Below are 21163 nucleotides of genomic sequence, written 5' to 3' on the forward strand. Positions count from 1 at the left end.
TGCTACACCCACAGTGTTAAACCCCCACTGAGTGTGCACTGATCTTACTCTGCACGGAAAAGATGAACTTCTTTGTATTCTCCGTTCCAAATGCATCACTGTGGCACTATGTTAAGTTGAAATAGTATGCCAAGTTATTTTTGACTTTGCTGTTCCCATGTTCTTGTCTGTGTAGTACACCAGACCAGCCTCTGATGTCAATATGCTGGGAGAAATGATGTTTGGCTCAGTGGCAATGAGTTACAAAGGCTCCACCTTGAAAATTCACTACATACGGTGAGTGTCCTTTTCTGTGATGCACTGTCTTGTCAGGCACTTGGAATTGATGACTCACTGAAATGACTGTTTATCCTTTCAGCTCTCCCCCACAGCTGATGATAAGTAAAGTCTTCTCAGCCAGGGTAGGAAGCTTCAGTGGAAGCAACAATAAGTAAGAACATGGTTTTTTATATATAATTTTTTTCCTTTCCCATCCAGTGCAGTTGTCTTTCTTTCTCCTTTTGTAGTTCTAGTAGAAAATCGGGAAGGCAGCTGTGAAGAATTCTCTTAAGAGATGCTAGTTATACCAGCCATGTTTTTAATTAAAAGGAAAAGAAAAAATTCCAAATTTCTATTTTTTAACTTGTCCAGGACAAGCAATAAAGTTCAGAGGTTAGGTGCTTTGGACAATCAAAGCCTCCATCTCTTCCTGCTGTCAGAAAGGTGAGGAAGCAATATGTTGAGAATACTTTGTCCCTGTATCCCACTTCTGTTTCCTTCAACAAATATGCTGTTCTGTTTTACCTCCTCCACAAAATGGGCAAATATGAATAAACTGAATCCCAAATGTGACATATAGAAGCTTCCAATAATTCAAATATAAAAAACAAACGCCTGTTTCCTTCCAGTTTCAGAAACGTACTTGTTCTTGAATTTGGTTGTAAAGTTAATGTTCAGCCTTCTTTTTTTATAAAATGAACCTAGTTCTTAAGCTAATATTAATGCCTATTGATCATATTCTTAAGGAACAATGGCTTTTCCTCCTATTTTAGCTTGCAAGATAGCTTTGAATACATCAACCAAGATCCCAGCCTGGGAAAGCTGAGCTCGAATCAGAATGGTTTGGGAACCTGTCGCAGTGGAAGTAATTTAGGTAAATATTTCCAGGTTCTATGTTTTTCTGACAACACAAGGCCATCTGTTCATTCAGTTTTGGCTTTTTTTCCCAGTACACCACCTCCTTGGGTTTTTTTCTTTTTCGATTTTTTTTTACCTTTTTTTTTTTTTCCCCTTTTTTTCCATTTTCTCTACGTTGCTTTTGTTTCCTAGGTGTGTTACAGCTGTGTAGCAGCAAACTGCTGCAGGGTGTGTCTGAAGGAGGTCCCCTCCGGCTCATCCGCAGTGCTTCTTTCTTTGCAGGTTTGTGTGGAATGCCAGCCACAGTGTGACCCATCCATATGCACACACAAATCCAGCTCCTTCTGAATCTTTGCAGGACATGCATAATTAGTCTCTAGAAACAGAGGGCTAAAATAGTGGCAGCAGGTGTATCTGGCATATACTTAAAAATACGTTGTCTGACAAAATGGCTAAGTTACTGTGTTTAATTTTAAAGATATTTTTATGCAGTGCTTTTAAAGGTGAATTAGCCCTTATGTTTCTTAGAGGACTTATGTTTCCTGGCTTATTGCTGGTTTCTTGCTAACATTGCAGGTGTCTTGCTGGTGTACAGCTTTTTCTTATCCCTTGCTACATTTTAATTTGAGGGACATTCAAAATTCTTGATCTAAGTCTGGGGGGCTTTAAGGGGTTTTTTTCTTTAGCAATATCAATTTCTTTAATTCTCAAAACTTTAAGCTGCATAAAGTCTCCTTTTACAGGCAGAGTGATGATCCATGCAGGTGGGTAGATCTTAGGCCTGATTACTTCTGTTAATTGCAAAAATGTGAACTGAAATACGATGCAGTTTCTTCACAACCTTTGCAAATCTTGCATGTTCTACAATTTGAGTGACTCTGCACTACTAACACTTCAATGTAATGTGACATAGGCTGAATGTTTCTTACTGTGAGGCTTTGGGGACAGTAAATCTTTGCTTGGCAAGTGAAACAGAAGCTTTTAATGGACCTTGTGTTTGACTATTTCATTATGATCTTTACCTGTGTTAAATGACAATCTTGCACACTCCAAGTATATAAAGAGTTGACAGATGAGGGTACCAGAAGCCCTCACTTTCAAAGCATATCTGATTTCTGATAATGCAGACTGTGTTCATATTCTTAAGCTCCTTAGAGATGTTTTTACATTGCCATTGGGGTGAATAACCTTCCTCTAGTAATGTTATGCTCAGCATAGGCTACTGTTTGCTGCCACCTCTCTTCACACTATCCTGCTGATTTTGGGCAACAGGACGGGATGTAATTTTTTTGGTGTACGACCTTGAAACTTAAACATTTTTTTTAATGCTGACATGTAGTATGATGAATTATGTAATATTTTCTATTGATCTGGTCTGTTTGTTTTAGCACACAGCACACCTGTTGATATGCCTAGCAGAGGACAAAATGAGGACAGAGACAGCGGCATTGCTCGGTCAGGTATCTGCTGTCTATCTTGTTTGCCTGCTTTTATAATTGTTACAAGTCCTTGGTGCAGTGATTCACCTGAAATATAGACACCTCATGACCTGTAAATCCATAATTGTTTTTATCTGCTAGGTGGTTTGCCCTCTGCATTTGCCCCAAGCCTTAATGCAAGAATATTTGTCATTACATTCTTTATTTACAGCCACCATGTTCTGGGTTCTTAACCAATTTATAATTTGGAGGAAGAACTGGTTGGAGCCTTTACTAGAGCAAATGAAGAGAAATTTTTTTTACACTGAATAGGAAAATGATGTCAGAAGACCAGAAGTAGTCCTGTCTATTGTAATGGGAGGGCAACAACTCTTGGGAGAGAACACTTTTAATGAGAATAAGATAAATTTTAGTATGTTCTATTAGGGACAATCTCTTACTTTATAACAAATGAATGTCCTCAAGCAGCAAGATTTATTTAAAATAATTTTCTCTCCTGTTGCAAGTGGGAAAAATATCAGCAAGCAAGAGCAATATTTGTAAGAAATTGTTGTTAGGATATGAAGAAAAATATTTAACCAGCACTCTTTGTGATTCATTGTATGTGGGGTTTCTTGCTTTCGTCATAGCATCTCTGAGCAGTCTTCTGGTTACTCCTTTTCCATCTCCAAGCTCTTCATCCTCATCTTCTAGCAGCTACCAACGTCGCTGGCTCCGAAGTCAGACAACCAGTTTAGAGAATGGAATTATTCCAAGGTGGTGAGTGCAGCACCTTTCTTCTTACAACCACTGTTTGGCAGTCATTTAAGCTAAACAGAGCTTAAGCCTCTTTTCTTTAGAAGTACAAATCCTGCTATTAAATGTTCTCGACTCAGTCTATCTTCTGTGCGTGTTGCATGAGATTGCCAATATAAAGAAAGATTAAGTTTTGGTTGAACGTGAACTTCAAAGCCCAATTTGAAATATAATTATTTTTATTGAATACTTAGGCTGTATATTAATATGGTGTGAATGTATAGGCCGTGTATGAAGCCATGTTCTGAAAAACAAACTAAACGGTTTCTGAAGGAGCAGAGCATCCTGTTGAGATGAAAGTGACTGTAACAGCACTGCTCCCATAATTACTTTATACTACTATGAAGTCTGACTAGTGAGCAGTTAGTGAAATTTTGGAGTAATAGTCCGTGACGACTCTCTTGGCTGGTATAGGATGTTCCTGATGTGACTTCTGCCAAAACAGGAAGAAAAAAAAGCTGTGATCAAAAAGCTTGGCTTCTGTTTTGGAATTTTATTAGCTTTTGTAGCTCGGTGGCATAACAAAGCATGGAATGCAGAAGACTTTTCATAGCTAATAAGCAAATTCTTCCCTTGTCAGTTGCAAAATAGCAAATGGTTCTTGATTATCCTCTCTCTGCACTCATCCACCTGTACCTAGAGACAGCATGGAATTAGTGGAGACCTAAAAGAAATTCATGCTATTTGACCTCTCCTTTTTCAGTTAAGAGAAGCATAAAAGCTGCCAGTTAAAATATGTATTCAGTAAAAAATAAAAATTAAGCCTCTTTTGAAAAGACTTCTTTCCCTAGTGTCAACCAATACTTGTATCTTTTTTCTAGATATTCTTAGTGAATCATTTTTAACATGAAGAATCGTGCCACAGTACTAATGTAGCAGTCATGCCTTCTAAATCACACTTGCAGTTTAGAATAAACTGGTTGCTTTGAGTAAACTGAAGTAATTTTTAGTCTAGTTTCCTAAAGAAATAAGGCTGAGAGCAGCCCTTGTAAAAAAAGATTAAAACATCTAGGGTAAATAAGACCATTTCACCCCAGTTTAAGAAGTAGCCAAAATTTCCAAATACAAATTTCTGCGAAGTTTTCTGAAAGTTACAAATTGTTTAGAGAAAAGTAGCCTCTTTGGGCTGCTTATTTACTGTAGGGAGTAGGTATGTTTTGGTTTTTTTTCCACACTGGAGAACTTGTGCTGGGGAAAGATACTGGAAACAGAATATCATTATTTTCACTGTCTAGAACTATTCTTGAGCTGGGATTCTTTCTAAGCCAAAAAGCCTCTTCAGATACTTGTTTTCTGGTTACTTGCTAGAGGAACACTAGGCTTCTGGTTGAACACTTCAGTGCCACAGAGTTTGCACCCCAGTTTGTACAGCCAAGATTCTACAGTCTCTGTGACTGATGTTTTAAAAGGCCAATAGCTCAAAGAAATTAAGATGTCTAGTTGGAACTCCACATAGTCGATTGGCAAGCAAGCTAGATTAGCAGTTTTGTTGAAAAGGCTTCTCTCTCAGACCTAGATTCTTCAATTTCTGTTCCTGGGAAGCAGTACAAAAGCTTGTGATGTTTCTTAGATGCTGACTGACCATCCTTTCCTGATTTCCTTGGGAATTTCTGTCTCTGCATGCAAGCTTCTGAAGTTCAAATGAGGTTATGTTTTTGTCTTGAACTCTGTTTTCCCACAAGCTGGTTTTATTGTGTGTTTTATCCTGTGTTCATGGACTCATACCTCTGTGATGAGAAATTTTTGTATATTTAACTTTGCCAAACCAATTAAACTGTAAACCACTTATTTTTAGAATGGACTTAGAATGAATGCTTAGCCCTGAGTCTTTCCTTTTGTTAATTGCTTCATAGTGTTCTATAAATACTACAGACTCCATTTCAACATAACTCTGATATGAAAAGACTTCAAACTTTTAATTACCACTCACTGGTATTGCAGTCTTACCTTACAAAGAAACTCCAAAACCAAGCTATTTCCAGATGAGCTGCTGCTCAGAATGTCTCCATGGTTTCTTGTCTTTTTTACCCTTTCCCCCTAAATTTCTCAGTCGATTAAAACCCATTATTCAGTTGAAGTTCCTTACAACAGACATTTTGTCCATACTGTTTTACTTATGTATATAAATGATATATATAATATGTTTTTTCATTAAATTGATCAAGATGCTTTAAGCAAGGGAAAAAATAGTAATTTTGTAAACCCAGCAGTATCAATATCTAGCACCACTAGGCTAATATTTATAGAAGAACAGGGTGAGGGAATTGCCAGCTTTTTGTATAATCACAGTAAAACTTATGCTGGGCTGAGACTTGTGGATATCATCCAAATCAGTTGCCTGTGCAAAGCACTAGCTTGGAATTTACAGCAGGTGGCTATGGAACTTCTCTGATTAAACCTTGAAAATCTCCAAGGATGGAGATTCCACAGCCTCTCTGGACAGTGCCTTCCCCTTGACTGACCATTTTTTTCCCCATCTGACATTATCTGCAAACTTCGTGAAGGTGTGTTTTGATCCACAGGCCAGGCTGATAATCAAAACATTGAGCATTATTGATCCTAGTATTGAGAAGGAACATAATAGTTGAAGGAAATGTGGCATAGCTATCAAGGAAATAAACAGAACTTGGGGAAATAATAATTGTTGTAAAATAGCCACTGGGTGGGTGGGTTTTTTCTTTCTGGTATTTTTTTTATGGTTTTAAGCAGGAAATAAACCTTTCTGAGCAGAAGTCTTCACAACTTTGAGCTGGGCAAACATGTATTTGTAGGCATTAAGTTTGTGTTTTCACAGGAATTACTAAGTGGTGACATTTTGTCTTCAGTTAAAATAGAAAGTGTTTATTTTGTATGGTGGAGCTATATAGGTAGTATAGAGTATACATTTCCCAACTTCCCTCATGAGCAACAGTCCAGATTCAAGAGCATCATAGATGTGCTGTTGAGCACCTAGAGAGGAGCTTGAGTGCTGGATGCAGTTCACAGCCCCAAAGTTACCTTTAACCTTTTTTGGTTATGATGTTGTGTGATGTATATCTGTTCCCTTTTCTTCATCTCCCTCAAAGATAAATCCAGGAGCAAATCTAATAGTTCTGTTTCAGAGGAAAGTGTTCACACCAGGCCTGTCTGGGGATTGTCTTTTTCCTATTTGAACAAGGATAGGACTTATCCATCAAAATGTCAGGTATCCTCTGTTTAGAAACGTGTGACAGCAAAGCCTTATGTAGGCTGTCAAAGGAGCCCTACAAATTAATTACCTTCCACTATACAGAGAGCTATGGACAGAAGCTGAATTATCTCTCAATATATAAGTAACTGTCCTAACAAATCTGTCTTACAGGTCCACTGAAGAAATGTTTAGTATGGCTGATGAAAGCTGCAGCTCCAATCCTGCAATGGTTCGGAGGAAAAAAATTGCAATCAGCATAATCTTTTCTCTGCCTGAAAAAGAAGAAGCACAGAGAAACTTCCAGGATTTCTTTTTCTCTCACTTTCCTCTTTTTGAGTCTCACATGAACAAGCTGAAATATGCAATAGAAAAGGTACAGAATACTAATTTGGCATAATGTGGAAAAATAAATGTCAATCAGAATGAGGTATTCTAGAATCTGATAGATGAAGAGTGGGAGAAGGTGCGTGGTTTCAAGCTTGCCTCCCTCCTTACACATCCAGTCTTGAGCTTGAGCCCAGTGTAGAAACTCAGCATTTGCTGAAAGAGGTGCAGTTTCTTTTCTAGACAGAATTAGAATGGAGAGTTTTATGCTATGTGTGGTTTTTCTTTCCTTCTTGCCATATTTCACTATGAGGTTTTCTTGACTTCCCTAGAGGCTGTGGAAATGACGGTACTCTATCCTTTCATGCAGTGTCTAAAAGAGAGAGACAAAATATTTCTTGCTGTCTTTTTACTCTCAGAAGTGTTCTCATCTCCCCTGTTGTCCAGTGTTAGGGATTGGTTTCCTGTGAGGTGGAGGGAGGCTGGCATTTACTGCTGTCCTGAGTGGCTGTATAGGACTGGGGCTAAATGTTAGCTATTTTGACATGTTAATGAAGCTTAAAAAGATGAAGAATGTGAATCCTTTAAGCAGCTGTTTTGTGTCTTTAACTCTTAATCAAGGCCATGATCTCATGTAGAAAAATAGCAGAATCCAGCCAGAGAGTGCAGGTTTATATCAGCCGTGTCATGGATGCCCTGGGAGAATTCAGGTGAGTTGATGGAATTCTGAATTACAAGGAGAGCGCTTTTCATGCCCCTTGAAAGATATTTGTCACTTTCAGTTATAAGCAACTGAATGTAAGGTCTTGTATTTTAGACAGTCTTGAAGTTAGTGTGTATGAATTTTCTGCATTGGGTATTGGGTAAATGTTTTCAGAAAACTTCATCAAAACCAGCTCAGCCGTTTTCCAAATGAGAATGAAAGTAGTTCTGTTGCACTCACGTGTTCCTGGGATTGTCACTTAAAGTCTAAACATCTCATCAAGAGCTGGCTCCTGCTGATGCCTATATGGTTGGGTGGATTGATGTACTCAGGCAGATGAGTTGTCTACTCCTAGCCATAGATACTGAACAATGTAACTGGCAAGAAAGTTGCAGTAAAAAGCTCTCTTTTCCATACTTAAGAGAGGAAGGAATGGTGAAAGGCTGAGAAAGTCAGCCCAGGAGAGAGAGAAGGCTTTAGTGGAATGGAGTTTCTGTGATATCTGGAATGTGGAATTGAATCCGTGCAATGAATAGAATGGGTTCTTTTTCCCCTCAGATTTCTTTATGAACGGTTTCTCTGAATAAAATTCGCATGGGAATGCAAGAAAGGGAAGCCAAATAAGTAATTCATATGAAGACACTAGGTTTCTGATAGTATGAATTAAACAGACTAGTGTTCTGGCCACTAGTAATTAATGGAAGAGTAAAAACTCTTCCAGTTTGTTTAGTCTCCTAGATCGTATGAGAAACAAATTAAAATGAGGACAACAGAAGAGGAAAGGGGCTACTTGTATTTATTTGCCGAATTGAAATATGCATGTTAACACTTACATTTTGGGAATTTTCTTTGAGCAGAGTTACCATCTGGAACCTATATTCTGTTCCAAGGATTGCAGAGCCTGTGTGGCTTAACATGATGTCCAGCACCCTGGAAAAGAATCAGCTATGCCAGCGTTTTCTTAAAGAATTTACATTTCTGATAGAACAGATCAACAAAAATCAGTAAGCTTCCCCCACTCCCTTTTTCTTAAGAAAAAGCTTGTGTGCTTCCCTGTGCATGTGCATATGTTAAAGCATTTAAAGGGATGTTTTTTTGCTGGTGTTACTTTGGACATACTTTTTCTACTTTTTTTTTTCTCTAGGTTCTTTGCTGCTTTGTTGACTGCAGTGCTGACATATCACCTGGCTTGGGTCCCAACAGTGATGCCAGTTGACCATCCTCCCATCAAGGCCTTCTCTGAGAAGCGCACATCCCAGTCTGTGAACATGCTGGCAAAATCTCACCCATATAACCCTCTATGGGCACAGCTGGGTCAGTATGATTTGGAAAGCTTCAGATTTTTCTATAACAAGCAGCTTTGTGCATCCACTCCTTTTAGATAAGAGCTACTTGTGATCCAGGTCACATTGGCAGCTACCAATAGGTGTCTTTTGCCTGGTTAATCAGCATTTGGAAGCCTCTTTGCATATCCTGCTTTTTATTCTTCTTGTTACTTGTTGACATCCTCTGTTCCACTGTCTGGTTAACTTACAGAAGTATTAAGACAGTGCAAGTGCTGTGAATGGTCTGAGCAGTTTGGGAAAGAACAAGATGAAGTAGACTGGATTGAGAGGAGTTATCTGGGCCTTGGAGGCCCTTTGTAGTTGAAATTGGCTACCTCCTTTTGTTTAGTTCTCACATAGCTAGGATAGACAGCAGGGCAATAGATTAGAAATCTGGCAACTGGCAGTACCTCCATTCACTTACTGTTACATGAATGGGCTTGGACCAAGAGTTTTTTCTATGCTCTGTGCCTCAGTCTGGTCTCTGCCAAATATTTTATAGTTGCAAATAATCTTGATACAAGGAACTAGATAACTGATGTCAAATGAGTAGGTGAATGAAAGCTGAGAAAATAATTCTGTCAGTGGTAAGTATTTGACAATTCCTCCTCTTCTTGGCAGCAGATGCAAATCTGACATCAGACTGCCCTTCACTTCAGCTGATATATACTATATTGCCATGTGAAATAACACACGTGCGCACTATGGCAATGATGTGACTTACTCCGTGATGCTGGTGCTGTTTCTTGCTAATTGTCTCAGTTAGGCTTGTTGTTCTCAATAACCTCTGTGAAAGTAAGGATTGCTACTTTGGCCATGTAGTTGTAGTGAATTGTTTCCTGGTTTAAGGTGTCTTTTAAACGCTGTGCAGAGGTTAGACTGAAGGGGAAATTAGAAGTGTTCTCGTGGTGTTGAGGACAGAGCCAGGCCTGGAGTTATGAAAACCAGCTGGACTGGAGGCGTATGCTCGGTAGTAGCTCTTGTGGTGGCTCCCAGGAGTCACCACTGGTGACTAGTCAAGAGTCTGTTCCTCTTCTCGTCTTGCCAAGTTCTCGGTGCCTGAACTCAAAATGCTCTGATTTTGTTTCATTCTTACAAAGCTGGAAAAGCTGTTACTGGGTGGTTGCAAAAACTGGTCGTTGAAAGTGAGATGTTGCCCTCTGCTGGTCTTCCTCTTTAGGCAGAGGGAGGAAAACCAAAAAAATCTAGTCTTGGCGCTTAAAAAAGGAAATGACAAAGGATTTTGATGTGCCTGTCTTTTCACCTTCAGACCTGTGCTTTCATTAAATATTACATATCAATTGCAATTACATACTGATGCAATTGTAAGTCCCTCTGTCAGGAAGATGTACTGTCTCTTAAACATCAGCTTCAACCTAATGGTATTAACAACAACTATTAGTATGTTTTGAAGATCACAATTTTGACTTTTTGTATTGTCTTATTAGCATTTATACAAAAGCCAATTGTGCAAATGAACCTGAAGCCTGAATCTGATTTCCATAGCAACTGTGCTCAGCTCAAAAGTAAAGCAGCATATTCCAATTTCATTTCCAAATTGCTTGTCCTTGTGGCCTACCAGCCTTTGAGATTAATTGAGTAGTCTGAAGCCCACTTTTGGTTCTTGAGGAATGAATTTGCTGGCTTGTTAGGCTCTGGGATTGGTTGGAAGGGTGTTCCTAACTGAGGGAAGATGACACCACTGATGCCACCACCCAGGAGCCTCTCCAGTGCATCACTGGCATTATGGGAAATGGCAGATCTTAGCAGGGGAGACAGTAAGAGAGCCATGGAATTACTGTCTCACTGATCTTGTTTTGTAGGAACGGAGCTGGGAGCCTTATTCCTTTCGTGCTCTATATAGTGAGGAGGAGGCTGGACATAGATGTGCTCTTTGGGGTTTTTTTGCTGTGTTACTGTTGAAACCAGGGGCCCCCTTGCCCTTGAAAGAAACCTTTCTGAAGCTCTGTTTATAACTCTTAATGTAGTGTTGCTTCTTGAGGTCTAGTAAAAAATCCTGATGGCAAGCTCTGTCCAGAAGAGAATTTGAGCAGCCCGGAGGAGGGATTTAGCACCTAAAAGCAGTCTGGTAGATTAGCAGCTATCTGATCAAGCCTCAAGGCAGGGAAGCCTGCTTTCCATTCTTAAGGTGGCTGAAGAAAATTGAGCTTTTGCTGGCTGTCTCCCCTGTGCTGGTGAGATCAGCCATAGTTTGGTTAAGCAAAGGCAATTTAGTGAGTGTTCTCTAATGGGTGTCAGGTGAACACAACTGGGTTAACTCAACCCAGGAATAGACACTTTTTGAGTTAGCTGATCTTTGTCCAATAGGCCATGTGAACATTCCCTTACAGCTATCTATGTTTACTTCTCCCAGAACTCTGGAGTGGAAACCCTTTAGCTGATAGATGATTATAAGCAGCTGGAAGATAATTGCCACTCTCCCAAAGAAATACGTTGAGAGTAGGATACATATGACCTTAGTTCTGTTAAAAGAGCAGTTCTTCAGGATAAGTAGCAAATAAGTAGTTCTTAGGGGGACTCGGATGATGTTGTAGTAGTGCCTACCTTTCATATTGCAGTTGTGTTTTGGTTTTCTATTTCTCCACTGCCCCCTGTCAGAGTTAAATGCTCCATGTGAGTGAGGTTGGCTCCGACATACACAGCACGTGCCTTATTCAATAAAGTAGTTACATGCCTCTTTTTGCTAAACCTCTTTTAAGCTAATATTTATTCCTGTTTTTCTTTTTTGATATCTTAGTCCTGAAAAATGTAATTAAGATTTTATCTGGGTAAAAATGCCTGTGTTTAACAGAAAAGTCACTGCACTAAAACAGAATAATTTTGATGTGAAAGAAAATTAGTAGAAAAATAGAAAATAGTATAGCTGGCTTCAGAGTTTTGCTGGATCTACATTCTTCTTCGCCTCCTCTTGTGTCAGTTTCCAAATGGTAGTATCTTGTAAACATTGTGTAAATAAAAAACTTAGTGGTTCTGAACAGAAAGAAAATGAGTAATAGCAGCTAATTCCTCACAAGAACACCAAAACACTTCTGGACAAAAGCCAGGTGTAAGAAGCATTAGGGGACTTCCTTTGTTACTCTTTGTTTAAAACTTTTATGAATTTACTGTGAAAGAAATTAACTGTCTAATTTGTGTCCATAGTAAATGGTGTTTCAAAATGCGTAGAATTTAGGCAGTATAGGTTATATTACAGCACAACATAAACCTGTGTAATTTTTCCTTTCCTGTGTAGGTGATCTCTACGGTGCCATAGGCTCTCCGGTTAGATTGACTCGAACTGTTATTGTTGGAAAACGCAAGGAGCTGGTGCAGCGCTTGCTCTATGTTCTCACTTACTTCATCCGGTGCTCTGAGCTGCAGGAAAATCAGCTGACGTGGAGTGAGAAGGCTGGGGAAGGAGAGCAAGTGCTAAATGGAAGCAAGATCACAACTGCGCTAGAAAAGGGAGAGGTAGAGGAGTCTGATTATGTGGTTGTAACTGTTAAAAATGAGCCTGCTCTTGTGCCTCCAATCCTACCTCCAAAGAATGATGGAAGTAAGAACAATAGTACTGCAGAGTGGGTGCATGAACCAGAAAGCACTCAGGCTGTCCCAGTCCCTTCAAAAGAAAAGAGGGAAGCAATAGGAAAGGCCAGTCAGAGCTCTGAAACATCTGTTGACTGTCTAACTAGCAGTTTCTGTAAAGGAGGAGCTGATTGTAGGAAAAGAACTGTCACTGATACAGGAATGGTATCCTACCACTCTGAAGAGTCATCTAAATTAGAGGATGTAATGGATGTAAAGAAGAACAAGAACCAGAATGAGAGAAAAGTGGAAAAGCAGTTTTCTAGTAGGTCGTCTGCCCTACCTTGTCCTGAAAGGTCTGGCCACAGGAATTCACACTTAGAAAAGGTCACTTTTCAAATTGGAAGTTCAGCATCACCAGAGTCAGACTTAGAAACTCATAGAAGAGAAATGGAAGAGAATCTGAAGGCATTAATTAAAAATCCAGAGGTGATACGTTGTGCCTCAAGTTCCACAAATCTGACTGTGGATGCTTCTCAGAATCAAGCAGACAGTTGTGAAGCTGCCTTTACATCCATCAGTAAACATGATGTTTGTTATGCACAAATCCCACCATGTGAGGAAAAGGAAAGTATACCTAACCAAAATATGGAAAGTAAAGGAACTGAAGTGAATTTAATGGACTCAGTATCTAGTGAACTGCTTTTGCCCATGGATAACATAGAAACTGTAAAATTGTCAAACATGAAAGAAAATAGAACTTTGTGCTCTGGCAATCTGGAGAACTATTCTTCTGACTGCGTAGAAGCAGATTCTGCTGTCAAACAGGATTCCCTTAAAGTAGGTGCTAAAGATGTCCCCTATGGGGATTCTGGAAGGAAAACCTCCTTCAGAGTTGAAGGGGACATTCCAAGGAATGAGAGTTCAGACAGTGCTCTTGGAGCTAGTGATGAAGAAGGTGATTGTTGTATCCCTGATGAAGTTCATCATGATAACATCAGCAAACGACTTGAAGAATTTGCAGAAGTGGAACTTCCTTTGCCAAGGTAAAGTAGTCTGAACTAAATGGAGTTAAAAGCTGTAGCTACTTTGGAGTTGTTTAGAGTTTCAAGTCTGAAATCATCTGGGATCTTGACTAAGTTCCTTGCAAAACAAATCAGTAACAGACAGTGATGTGGTTAGAATTCTTGTAAACAGATTTGGCAAAAAGAAAACAGAGACAGAGCAGGTTCAGGGTAGTGAAGTTTTATGGCAAAGGTATATTTCAAATGCTAACAAAAGGGGATCAAACTTTTTATGTAAACTGACTGAAACATTTAATGTAGATAGAACAGCTGAGGACAAGCAAAACTTTGATTTAAAAGATAACTGTTCAGATTTGGCATAATTAAGTCAAATACAGATTTGGAATAAACATGGGCATGCTATTTGAAAATTTTTAAGCATTACAGGTGCACATGGAGTTTGATGCTTAAGGTCAGTTTCTAGACTCACCTGAAGCATGAGAATTGAAAAGAACTCAAATTTAGCAAAATTGTAGGCTGCAGAACAGGGAGCTCATACATCCCACAAACTCTAGTGCATAAAAGTTTGCTTATTTACAAATTTGAAGAAATCAATGCATTGTTCATGTCAGCTTTTAAATTTTTTTTTCAGAGACCACCAGTAGATGTTTACTGGTATGAACATTTATGTAATCTTGGATTACAGCTGGTGATTAATATTTGCAGTAGAAGCAGGCATGACTTTGCATTCATGTGAAATCTGAATGCAGTTTGTCAAGCAAGAATCTTATCTGGTTTGTATTTCTGTATTTCAGGTCAAATACCATCAGCAGTCAATGTGTCAAAAACTTCGGAAGATCACTTCTGGGTGGTTACTGTCATACATATATACCTGATCTAGTGCTGCATGGAATAAATAATGATGAAAAACTCAAGCAGTGTCTACTAGCAGATCTACTTCATGCAATGCATGTGAGTTAAAGTACTGAGTCAGAGTAGGAGTTGTGATATTGCTGAAATCTACAGAAGCAGGTTATTTCAGTAGGTTACTTTTTTACTTACCTGTTCTGAATAGCCACACCTGCCATGTCTTCCTTCTTGGAAGATGTAAGCCCTTAATTCCTTATATACAAAAAAGCCTGTTCATGCAAGAATCATGTGCTTTCCTTTATTACATTTAAGGCTTCTCTTCAAAGATAGACACAAGGAAGATTGTTTGCAACTTCAAGTTACAAACAAGGAAAAAAACCTTGATCTGCTTCTTGTTTCCATCACAATAGCAGACAAAATTACCTGTATTCCAGAAAAATTATATGCAAGTTGAAACATCTTATTTTGCCACTTAGTGGCATGTGTTGCAAGGGAGGTAAAGTCTTGTTGAGGCCTGTATGATACTAGTCTGTAGCAGAAATGACTGACTACAGAAGGTAATTGTCTATAGATAAGAACTTTGTTGTGTTCTTTATCTACTGTAAGTACTCCTAAATTATAAAATTTATAACTAACCTTTCACTGGAATAACTGTGTGACCTCAGTATGCAATTTAAAATGCTTATCTAGTAATTGTCAGCAGCTTCTCTCTATAGCAGTTAAGAATCATCCTGCTGGCATGACTGCATGTGCTATCCAGAGCAGTGATGTGTGTGTGTGTAACTTCTTTAAGCAGCATCAGATTGGTCTAGTATGATGCTGTCTCTTCTTTGGTGGAGGACAAGTGGACCATGGGCCCACAGAGCTCTTGCTGCCAGGATAGCCAATGCTATCCTGGGGTGCATTAGGGAGAGCATTCCAGCAGCTCAAGGGAGGTGAACCTGTCCCTCTACTCAGCTCTAGTGAGGCCACATCTGGAGTGCTGTGCCCAGTCCTGGGCTCCACAGGCCAAGAAGGATGAGGAGCTACTGAAGACAGTCCAGTGGAGTGGCCCAAAGATAATTAGGGAACTGGAACATTTCTCAGAGGAGACTAGACTGAGGGGATCTCATTAATGCATATAAATATCCTAAAGGCAGGTGTTAAGAGAGTGGTGCTCAGCAACAGGACAAGGAGCAATGGCCATAAACTAAGACACAAGAAATTCTACCTCAGCTGCTGAGGAAGAACTTCTTTATGTTGAAGGTGGCAGAGCACTGGAACAGGCTGCCCAGGGAGGCCGTGGAGTCTCCCTCTCTAGAGACATTCAAAACCTGCCTGGACTTGTTCCTGTGTCGCCTACTCTAGGAGACCATGCCTTGGCAAGGGGTTGAATAGGGGATCTCCAGAGGTCCCTTCCAACCCTAACTATTCTGTTACATCCTGCTTGATTGTGCATAGTAAAATCCCTCACATATCTCTGAAACATTTAATGTGCTTCCACCGTCTCTGGATCAGTGTAATTATTATGCTCTTCATTTTGAAAGTAACTAATGTCTTCAGGGTAGGTTGAATACATGGAGAAAAATAAAATGGAGTAGTGATTTTGAGGCACTAATTAAAATTAAATGTCTCGATCAAATTGGCAGTTAAGACTTACCTGATCCAGTGTAGCTGAATGTAAATCTTGTCACTGAAGTTGGTATTCCTTGTCATTTTTTGAGATGCCTTTGGTTCCCTATTGGACAAAAACATTCGTTGAATCACTTTCTTATTTGCTACCTCAGTGTTAATAAAAGTAGAACCTCAAACTAAGCTGTGGAAATGTATGTGAAAGTATCACATAATTGTATTTTGTTTCTGTTGCAGCATCCAGTGCTAGATGAGCCCATAGCAGAAGCTGTCTGCATTATTGCAGACACAGATAAATGGAACGTACAAGTAGCTACAAGCCAGAGAAAGATGATGGACAGTATGAAGTTAGGCAAGGATGTTCTGGTTTCGAGTCAAGTATCCAGTCTGTTGCAGTCCATTTTACAGCTTTACAAACTCAACGTCCCAGCTGACTTCGTAAGTATTTCTTTATTGAAGGCTGAAGCTAATGAAAATTGTTTAGCTCAGATAGAAAACACAGAGTCCTGTACACTGTGTTGCAATATCAATGAACTAATGCCTGAAAAAATGCATAGCTGTTACAACATATTGAAAAGAATCCATGCTACAGTCCAGTAATGGATACTGGTTTGGCTGTAATTTACATTAAATAGGTCAGATTAAAGTTAACAACTCCAAAATACATGTGGCAAAACCTAATTTGTTTAGGCAATTTTAGTGTCACGTGTTTATGTTTAGGAGTCTTATATTTGTTTTTTATATTTTTTGTGCAAGTTCCACTCTTCTCTACGCTGTAAGTTGTTGAAGTCTCTATCTACCCAATCCTAGTTCTGGCATACAACTTTCTATTCTTGGGGTTTCTATTCAACCCCATGCAATGGATGCCTCTTCTGTCTCCCCTCCAACTAACTGTGCCTCTGTTTATTTGACCCTTCTGTTTTGTACATATTTTAGCAAGTGCTGTGTTGGGTAGCTTTGCCGATGGCTCCATGGGATTGATGGGATGAGACTCCTGGGAATGGGTGGGTTGCAGCAGGGAATGTTATTTTGTCATGTTGCACACTCCCTATCCCACAGCATCCTTTCCTGTCCTCATTTGTAGTGGAGTTCATCAGAGCAAATCAGTAATGCTGGTTTTGCTGATTATAACAAAATTGCCCACAAGTCTCACTGCAGTAACTGTAATGCAGCTTTTATCACGTGATTGTAGGTGAGGGGAGATGGAGTGTTTTTTTCAGCAGTCACCCCTTTTCTAATTAACAGAATTGATTTGTCCTTCAGTGATAGCCTTGAGAAACTTTGTAGGAATACTTTGTAATGACTGTGCCAGCAGATGGAAGAGGAAGATCGAGCTAAACTCTAACAGCTGTAAATAGTATTGGTTGGCACTGTTTTGGGTTAAACTGGTAGTATTGATTACACTAAGTCTTCAAGTCAAGTGCTAGGCAAAATATGTGGGTACATTTTTGAGTGTTTTCTCTGGATTCTTCTGGGTGTCAAAAAGTATGCAACTGGTTGAAATTGTATCCTAACACTAGCACAGTCACACCTTAAATTCTGGCATTTTTAAACAGAATAGTTGATTTTGTAACTGAAGTGTTCTGTCTAGTGTTACCTTAGGATTTGTGTATGCAGTTTCTATATGATTTGTGTGGTTTGGGAGGGGTCTGGAGGCAGAGTGATTTTCAGGGCTTTTTATTTCCTTTTTCCTTCAAGAAGGAACTGTGAAGTGACAGTGCTAGTAGTTTGTAAATTTTTCATAATCCATGTTAGAGACACTTGGATCCTTCTGTCAGTGGATTTTGCAACTCTGCTAAAATGTCACTGCATGGAAGCTAAGTGTTCCTAAACTCTAGGAGACATGTGACTTTTAGTAGTATTTCTATTGCTTTAAATTTGTATTTATGTATGTAAACATATGTACTGATGTACTAATATCAATCAGAGATGACCACAATGCAGTATGTTCGAAGTTTCCTTTAGGAGTGCATATCTGTTTACATGCAGTTACTATTCAGATGAATAAGTATTTTTGGGGTTTAGTGGTACCTACAAAAAACAACCCAACTTGAGACTAGATGCAAGGTAAGTGGTGATATCTTGTGCCGCTTCAGACTGATAATTGTGCTGCAGAGAGCTTTGCAGTATGCCCTGGTGAGCGGAAAGTGCTGATTGCAACTGCTGCATTTCAGCATTATGTCAAAAGTTTTACCTGCACCTTTAAGCTCAGTTTAAGCTACTCTTCTATTTTTAGAAGTTACTTGACTTTTTTTCCATTTGGTCAGTGAGGAAAAACTGCAGAGGAAGCTAATATAAAAAAAAAAAAAAGACTTGTGGACGCTGAACAAAATGGATTCATGTACCAAGCTTGTGGGGAGAAATGTCTTTTGATTCTTTGCTGGTATTCAGAAGGGAATAGATCATATGATGTTAACAACCCCTCTTTTAAAATAATGTGTGATTCTTCCTTACTTGCTCCCTCATAAGTTAAAAAAAAAATCCATAATCCTTAACACAAATAATGGACTTGAAACACATTGAACTGCTACTTTGAGACTCAGCTGCATGCCCCCCTGAACAACTGGGAAAGTGCTCATAGGCTTGTTGCATGAGGGTTACCTGTAATGGAAAAGATAAGAGCACTTGCTTCCCTTTTGGCCAGAATCAGAAGTGTTATGATTATAATGACTTGAGTGAAAATTTGCTTGAAGCAAATTGATCAAACAATTGTCAAAAAGCTTCTGCCTTTCCTCCACTGGTGGCAGTGATTTTACTCTACTACCATGTAGCACATTTTTTAAAATGCCTCTTTATTTTCCGTGATTAAGACTTGATATTAATTCATTGAAAGAATAATTAAACATCTTCATCTTGCTCCAGATGATCAGAAAAATGCATATTAGGCTACCTACAAGCCTGAGTCTATTTTTTTTTGCTCATTAGTTTTTTAATTAACCAAACCGGTTTCACCAGGTCTTGCTTCTAATACTTAGGGTTTTCATTCAACTCTCAGTACATGGGATGATGGCCTGAAGCTATTTGCTGCTACTGTTTCTAATTGCTGTCTGTGCCTGCTGGATGATTATATGTTTGATGATGTGAGGTTCTGCATGTGCTTCCTGCTTTCATCTCCTGATTTCAGAGAGCTGAACTAATTTAGCTTTTTTGAAGTGGTCATCCTTGTGAAAAGAAGGAATATATCAAATTGAATGTACCTTTGTCCTAGAACAAAATACCTGATAAGACTTCCCACATACCCAGCTTCCAAAGACATGCTACCGACTGACCTTGTCTTGCCAGAATAACCCTTCTGTCTCCTTGAAGCCAAGGTTCATCTGCTCTTTGGTAGTTGGTATATGAGAAATTGCCATGAAGCACATGACTGTATTTAAAAATAATATGCATTTCTAGCATTCCACTGCTGGAAGAAAAGTGGAATGATTAAATTGATGTTTCAACTTGAACTATTACCTTTTGGCAGCCAGCATCAAATGATTAAGCAATTTTAAACTAGAAGTACCTAGGAATTGTGAAAACAAATGCCTAAAATGGATTTGTAGCTTAGTTGCTACAGAAAAGCAGTCAGCAAGAGAGTTATAATTTTATGATGAAGAAGGTACTGGTGTCTTCCACGTCTTGAGTCTTAGTTTCTTGAATGGCACTAGAGCCTTAGAGCTAGAATGGTAATTTTAGAAACTATTGTCTAAACTGAGTCTTTCAGAAAAATAGTACTGACTTACAACAAGGACATCTTGATCCAAGAATTCTGGCTTGATTCTTAGTAAGAAGTCTTGAGTAATTTTGAACCTCATTAAAACTGTTTAAGTTGGCAGAAACACAGTGACTTACTTGAGTGGAAATAGAGGTGCAGTTTATGCTACAAACTTGCTGCCCAAGAGAGCTGGAATGCCCCAGTTCTATGAGGGGTTTCCTGTTTGTGGGGTAGTATAACTTTTTAATGTTTATGGCACAATTGTAATAAATCCAATTGCCTCTTCTAGATTTTGGAGTGGAGGTTTAGTTTATCTTCCAAGATTCAAGGTAAAGCGATAAGCTTACATTTCTCTACTATTTGCATGCAATTGCAAAAGCTGTTCTGAGGTTTTTGATCTGTGTTTACAGTGCATAATGCATCTTGAGGATAGACTGCAAGAGATGTATCTCAAAAGCAAAATGCTGTCAGAATATCTGCGAGGACATACAAGAGTGCATGTGAAAGAACTAGGAATTGTATTGGGGTGAGTATTGCAGGTATCAGTCTTAAGCAATGGCAAAAGCTGGGGCAGTTATTTTTCCTTTTCATCTGAGTGTTGACAGCTTGCTCTCACAAGGATTTGCACTCTTTCATGTGCCTTATTAGGTGCAAAAATGGGTTCTACAGAGCTACGTAGAAATCAGGAGGAGACATTTATACTGCAACAACAAAATACTTATCATTCTTAAGTCTTCAGAATTAAGAGAGTTTGGGTTTTGGGCATTAGGAAGTTATCCGTGCATTCATACACACTCTCTTCTGTTGTGATCTCCTTAATGAAAACTTCATCCCAACAAATAATTCAGAATTTTTTGAAGGTCAGGTGGTGCATTTGTATCTTAAGGGAATAGAGGGTCTCAAAAAACAGGTGTAGAAAAATAAACAGGTGTCCTGATCAGCAGCTGTCTTCTAATAATAGTACTTGATTGGCATACAACATTTAGGGATCTGCCTACTGACAGCAGAAAAGGGGGAAGAAGTAAATACATTTTCTCAAGATGTTTTTTAGCACTATAGATTAAATCTAATTTGTCTTTTTCCAGGCTGTTAAAGATTTCATACTCAGAAATGTAGCTGTAAATAGTGAAATCCTGAAATAAGCACTTTTCTCTGTGTGTGTATGTGTTAAATATATATAAACATGTACATACATTCTGGCCTCTGAGCAGCTTCACATTTGGAAATGGTTGGAAATTGATCACTGCACTTGAGAGATGTTCCTTGAACTGTTATTGCATAATAATTAATAATGCTATCTTTTTGTCATTTTTGTAAGAAAGTGCTACTATGTAGTGAACTGAGTGTTATATTCAAAACCTGCAATGCATAATGTTCCATAAGCTGATATCTAGTACTTTGTTAAACTGGGCTTATTGGTGCCTGCTCACTGGTAAGACTACATAACATGCTAAGACTTATGTTTTAGCAAATAAGTAAAAGGTCTTTTCTTTAAACCACAAAAGATTATAAAGTACAGAATGTGATACTGCTCTCTTTTGACTTAAGTGCTAGCATACTTCTTGGTTTATTATTTAAAAGCATTATT

The 21163-nt window shown here is 38.8% G+C and overlaps 1 protein-coding gene across 4 annotated transcripts in view; it reads left to right on the forward strand.

The window, feature by feature from the left end:
* The window catches only part of FNIP2 (folliculin interacting protein 2), a 50839-nt gene that overhangs the window by 25630 nt on the left and 4046 nt on the right, over positions 1-21163 (forward strand). For 2 of the 4 annotated variants that reach the window (XM_042049503.1, XM_042049502.1), the window contains exons 4-17: positions 176-276; positions 359-430; positions 1032-1132; positions 1309-1398; positions 2505-2576; positions 3185-3314; positions 6691-6892; positions 7465-7553; positions 8404-8550; positions 8691-8860; positions 12125-13442; positions 14216-14372; positions 16119-16319; positions 19986-20101. In XM_042049503.1, coding sequence (XP_041905437.1) covers positions 176-276; positions 359-430; positions 1032-1132; positions 1309-1398; positions 2505-2576; positions 3185-3314; positions 6691-6892; positions 7465-7553; positions 8404-8550; positions 8691-8860; positions 12125-13442; positions 14216-14372; positions 16119-16319; positions 19986-20101 — 2966 coding nt within the window. The remainder of the gene's footprint in view (positions 1-175; positions 277-358; positions 431-1031; positions 1133-1308; positions 1399-2504; positions 2577-3184; positions 3315-6690; positions 6893-7464; positions 7554-8403; positions 8551-8690; positions 8861-12124; positions 13443-14215; positions 14373-16118; positions 16320-19985; positions 20102-21163) is intronic. The other 2 variants (XM_042049505.1, XM_042049504.1) reach the window with 1 other exon arrangement.

Source organism: Corvus kubaryi, unplaced genomic scaffold (genome assembly GCF_017639235.1).
Source record: "Corvus kubaryi isolate FWS band 111438036 unplaced genomic scaffold, C.kubaryi_AGA036_p1.0 71, whole genome shotgun sequence".
Lineage (NCBI taxonomy): Eukaryota > Metazoa > Chordata > Aves > Passeriformes > Corvidae > Corvus > Corvus kubaryi.